Below are 4,388 nucleotides of genomic sequence, written 5' to 3'. Positions count from 1 at the left end.
TTTTTTTTTTTTTTTTTTTTTTTTTTTTTTGTGGTACCAGGGGTTGAACTCAGGACCTTATGCTTGCTAGGCAAGCACTTACTCTACTGAGCTATCTCCCCAGCTCACAAACTTTTTCCCATTGCCATGTCCTTTTCTTTTTTTGCCTGGATAAGAACTATACACCCATAAATGTACAAAGCATTATTCCCCCAAGCTTTGGAGAACTACAGTTTTTCTTAGTTCAAGTAGTACCTTCACCCAAAAGATAACAGTCCACTGAAAATACTTCGTTGTGGAACTACTGGGCACTGCCTTTCTGTCACTAGTTAAACCCACTTGATTGATATCTCTCATTACTATTTGACTTTTAACAACTCCAAGCCAGGGAGACAGCTCAGTAAAATAAGCGCTTGCCTGGCAAGCACAAGATCCTGAGTTCAATCCCCGGTACTGCAAAAAATAAAAATAAAAAAACTCCAAGCAGAGTATGGTGGTGCACACCTGCAATTCCAGAAATTGGGAGACAGAGGGGAGGATTGCTGTGAGTACCATATAACATGGCCATTCTTGGTTACATGGTGAGTTCAATGCTAGTCTGAGCCACATAGCAAGGACCTGTTTCAAAAAACAAGTATCTTCTAAGCTACAAACCTGTAATCTTAAGCTAGTTAGACTGGGTCAGGAAGATCACAAGTTCAAGGCCAATCTAGGCAATTTAGTGAGACCATGTCTCAAAAAGGGGCTGAAAATGTAACTCAGTGGTAGAGCACTTAAAAAAAATTACAGTAAAAATCTCAAACCAAGAAGCTAATCTGAGAGAACAGAATCTTAGAAAATAAGACTAAGAACCAGACATGGTGGTACTCAGCACATAGGATGCTAAGGCAGGATTATTGCCATGTTCAAGGCCAGCCTGAACTAAATAGCAAGACTGTCCCAAAACAAAACAAAAAAAAGACCATTATGGAAAAAAATAATTTACACCATCTGGAACCCATGTCACTTTGCTCTGTTTACATTCTATAACTTTAACAAAACCAGAAAGCCTTTAGCGTGCTGGCGAAGCCATGTTAGACCAGCCAGGCCTTTACCTGCATGACTGGTAGTTGGAAGCCAGAAAAACTCTCTAGAGGGGTTCTGTTCTCCCGGTGACCTGATGACAGAAGAAAATGGTGAGGGACAATTTGGGTGGTTGCTCGGCAGTGCTACTGTGGCCAGAGTCATTAGGTAGTTCCTAAAACAAAGGAACACTACTCAAAAAGGAAAATACTATTAGGTAAGCAACATCAGAGGTAGATTATAAAGTCCATTATTTCCTGAGAGGATGGGATGCCAACAAAGCAGTCTGACATTTCAGCTTAGCTATGACTGGAAAGACAGGCAATATATTTAGATAAGCTATAAAAGATGGCAGCCCCTTAACAAGAGGGCTGGTAGCAGAGGTACTCTTATTTTAAAAGATGGAGAGCCTGGCAAGCATAAGGGCCTGAGTTCAATCCCCAGTTCTGCCAAAAAACAAAACAAAATAAACCAAAAAAAAAAAAAAAAAAGAGAGAAAAAAGGATATTTATTTTATGATCCTCAGAATTGAACTCCCAGCATGTTCAAAATAAGGATGTTCAACATAGGGATCTCAAAAAACAAAACACCTACTTCATTCTAAATCTATAGGTCAAACTGGCTCAATAGTAAAATTCAACCGGTAACATGATGAGTGTCATACAGGCAAAATCTCTCCACTGTAAGGAAACAGGATAATTAATTAAAACAAAAAATTAAGGAACCAAGCTGGGAACAATGCTCTTTAAGGGGCAAATGTCAACTTCTTGTCAGCTTGGAAATCTTCATTTTGGTTTGTGTCAGTTGTTAAAACTTCACTCCCTTGGGAATGTTAACTTACCGGGATTGTTAGGGGTAAGGACTCTTGTGTGTCCTGACTCCCCATTTAGAAATGGTCTCAAACAAAAAGTTCCCTGCCCAGAAGAGGCAGTTGAAGTTCTGAGGAGAAGAAATAAAAACATAAGCACAGAAAAGGAAACATAAAAGTAAAATACATATGTAAAAGAAGAGCCCAAACATTTAGGTCAGAGAAGAAAAAAAAATCCCTTGTAAAAACAAAATTAAATAATTCAGATGTATATTAACACTATGCTATTCAACCTGCTCTTTTATTTTTATTTATTTATTTATTTATTTATTTATTTATTTATTTATTGGGTGGAACCGGGGATTGAACTCAGGCCCTTGCGCTTGCCAGGGGAGCTCTTATTCCACTGAGCCATCCCCCAGCCCCAGCTCTTTTATTTGTAAAGCATATTATAAACTTTAGTGGTAATGCCTAGAAGTAACCCCAGGGCTGCCGGCAGAATGTCAATGTGAACAGATCCCCTGAGAGGAAGTGTAACGTTACTCACCTATAAGATAAGTTGTGGGCTGAAGCTGGCGAGGGAGTTTCTAGAAAACAAAATTTGCCTGTAAGATTATCCAGGAACTAGAGAAGAGATTCAAGATACTAGGAGCTGGGCTAAAGGAATGGGGATCAAAGATTTAGTGTATACATGAGGGTTGGGGGTTAAGGGTAGATGAAAAGGCTCCTAAATCACATAGCAGTGGCTTACAAAGATGCGTTCTCCATTTCAGGAGTCTGGGTCAGGATCCATTACTGTCTTGATGTGCTCTAATGTATCTCTCAGTTTCCCCTCTAAGGTGCAGATTACCAGAAAGCACAACTAAAGACCAAGGTCATTAAATTAGCTAGGAGTAATATCAGCAAAAATGGTGGGACAGAGCACTAAAATGTATTTAAATGTACTAAATGTATTTTTTCCATAAAAGCAGTGGGAAACCAGGCGGAGTACAACCTGTAACCCTAGCATGCTGGAAGGCTGAGGAGGATCACAAGTTTGAGCCTAGCCTGAGAAATTTATTATTTATTTTTATTTTATTTTATTTTTAATTCTATTAATTTTACTGAGAAAGAAATAGCAATGAGACAGTTTCAAAACAGGTTAGTAGGACAGTTGCAATAATTAATACATTGCATATTGTTGTCTTTGTAGTAGTTATACATAGTACAAGATGCAGACATGATATCTTGTCTAAACACTATTAAAACTTTCTTCTCATTGAACTAAGAGAAAGTAGCTGTATATCTATGCTAACTATTTTGTATATACAGATATATATATATTTTTTTCACTACCAAATAGACTTTCATTTATATCCCCCTTTTTTGTTTACTTTTGTCAGAGGTGTCATTGCCATTCATATATTGTAGGTACATGAATTCAGCAAAGTAATAATCCAATACAGTCCAGTAGTCTATAATAGTAGTGGGTTATCCACATGACTGGCAATGTTGGAAGGCTCAGAAGATCTTGGAACTTAAAGTTCATTAAACACATAAAAATCTTTTCCTCAAAAATATTTTCTGGGGCTGGTGAGATGGCTCAGTGGTCTAAAGCACCTACTTAGAACAAGCTAAGCTAAACAAAACACAGGGACCACGGTTCAATCCCCAGCACCACGTGCTAGCCAGGCCTGCCCCCTGGTGGGCTGAGCTGGCCACACACACACTAAATAAACAAATAAATTTTTAAAAAAAAAAAAAATATTTTCTGCAAGGGCCGGCCTGATAGCTCAAGGGAACTACAGCTTCTGCTTAGGCAGAGCGCAGTGTCCAGTTCAATTCCTGGTGTGCTGTCCTGGCCCCGCCCCCAGGGCGTGCTGAGTGGCGACTGAGATTGGGCATGGTGGCAGGAGCACCTATAATCACAGCTTTTGGGAGGCTGAAAACAGGAGAATCACTATGAGTCTGATCTACATAGTGAGACCCTGTAGACCCTGCACTAAATACATTAAAAATAAATAAATAAATAAAAAACAGCCTGGGCTACAAAGTGATTTCAAGGCCAGTTTGAGCTGCATAGCAAGACTCTACTCAAAAAGACAAAAACAGCAAAAAACCCAACCCAAAAAAAAAAAAAAAAAAAAAGTAAATACTGGTGAGAATGCAAAGGAAAGTTTCTGCACTGTTGGTAGGAATATAAATTAGTGTACCACTATGGAATTCAGTAGATACCTAAAAAAACTAAAAATAGAACTATCATATAACCCAGCTAACTCTTTGATATATACACAAAGAAATTAAACAATATAGGGATTCTTGCCTACCTATGCTTGTGGTATAATTCACAATAGCCAAGATACAGAACCATCCCCATTGTGCCGTGCCGGCCCCGTCCCTGGGGTGTGCTAAAACAGATTAAGACTGGGTAGGCATGATGGTGTGTACCTGTAATCCCAGCATTTGGGAGGCTGAAAACAGGAGAATCACTACAACCCCAATCTACATAGTGAGACACTGTAGACCCTACACACCCTGTACCAAATGCATATATATATAT

General features: G+C 38.9%; 1 protein-coding gene across 1 annotated transcript in view; it reads right to left on the bottom strand.

Moving 5' to 3' along the window:
• The window catches only part of Rnf212b (ring finger protein 212B), a 60,985-nt gene that overhangs the window by 1,511 nt on the left and 55,086 nt on the right, over positions 1-4,388 (bottom strand). Inside the window, exons 11-13 of the mRNA XM_012512806.2 lie at positions 2,397-2,436; positions 1,883-1,980; positions 1,074-1,135 (exon numbers count right to left, since the gene is read on the bottom strand). Coding sequence (XP_012368260.1) covers positions 1,074-1,135; positions 1,883-1,980; positions 2,397-2,436 — 200 coding nt within the window. The remainder of the gene's footprint in view (positions 1-1,073; positions 1,136-1,882; positions 1,981-2,396; positions 2,437-4,388) is intronic.

This window comes from Octodon degus, unplaced genomic scaffold (genome assembly GCF_000260255.1).
Source record: "Octodon degus isolate 3935 unplaced genomic scaffold, OctDeg1.0 scaffold00276, whole genome shotgun sequence".
Taxonomy (NCBI): domain Eukaryota; kingdom Metazoa; phylum Chordata; class Mammalia; order Rodentia; family Octodontidae; genus Octodon; species Octodon degus.
This window is presented reverse-complemented; position numbering and strand designations above follow the sequence as displayed.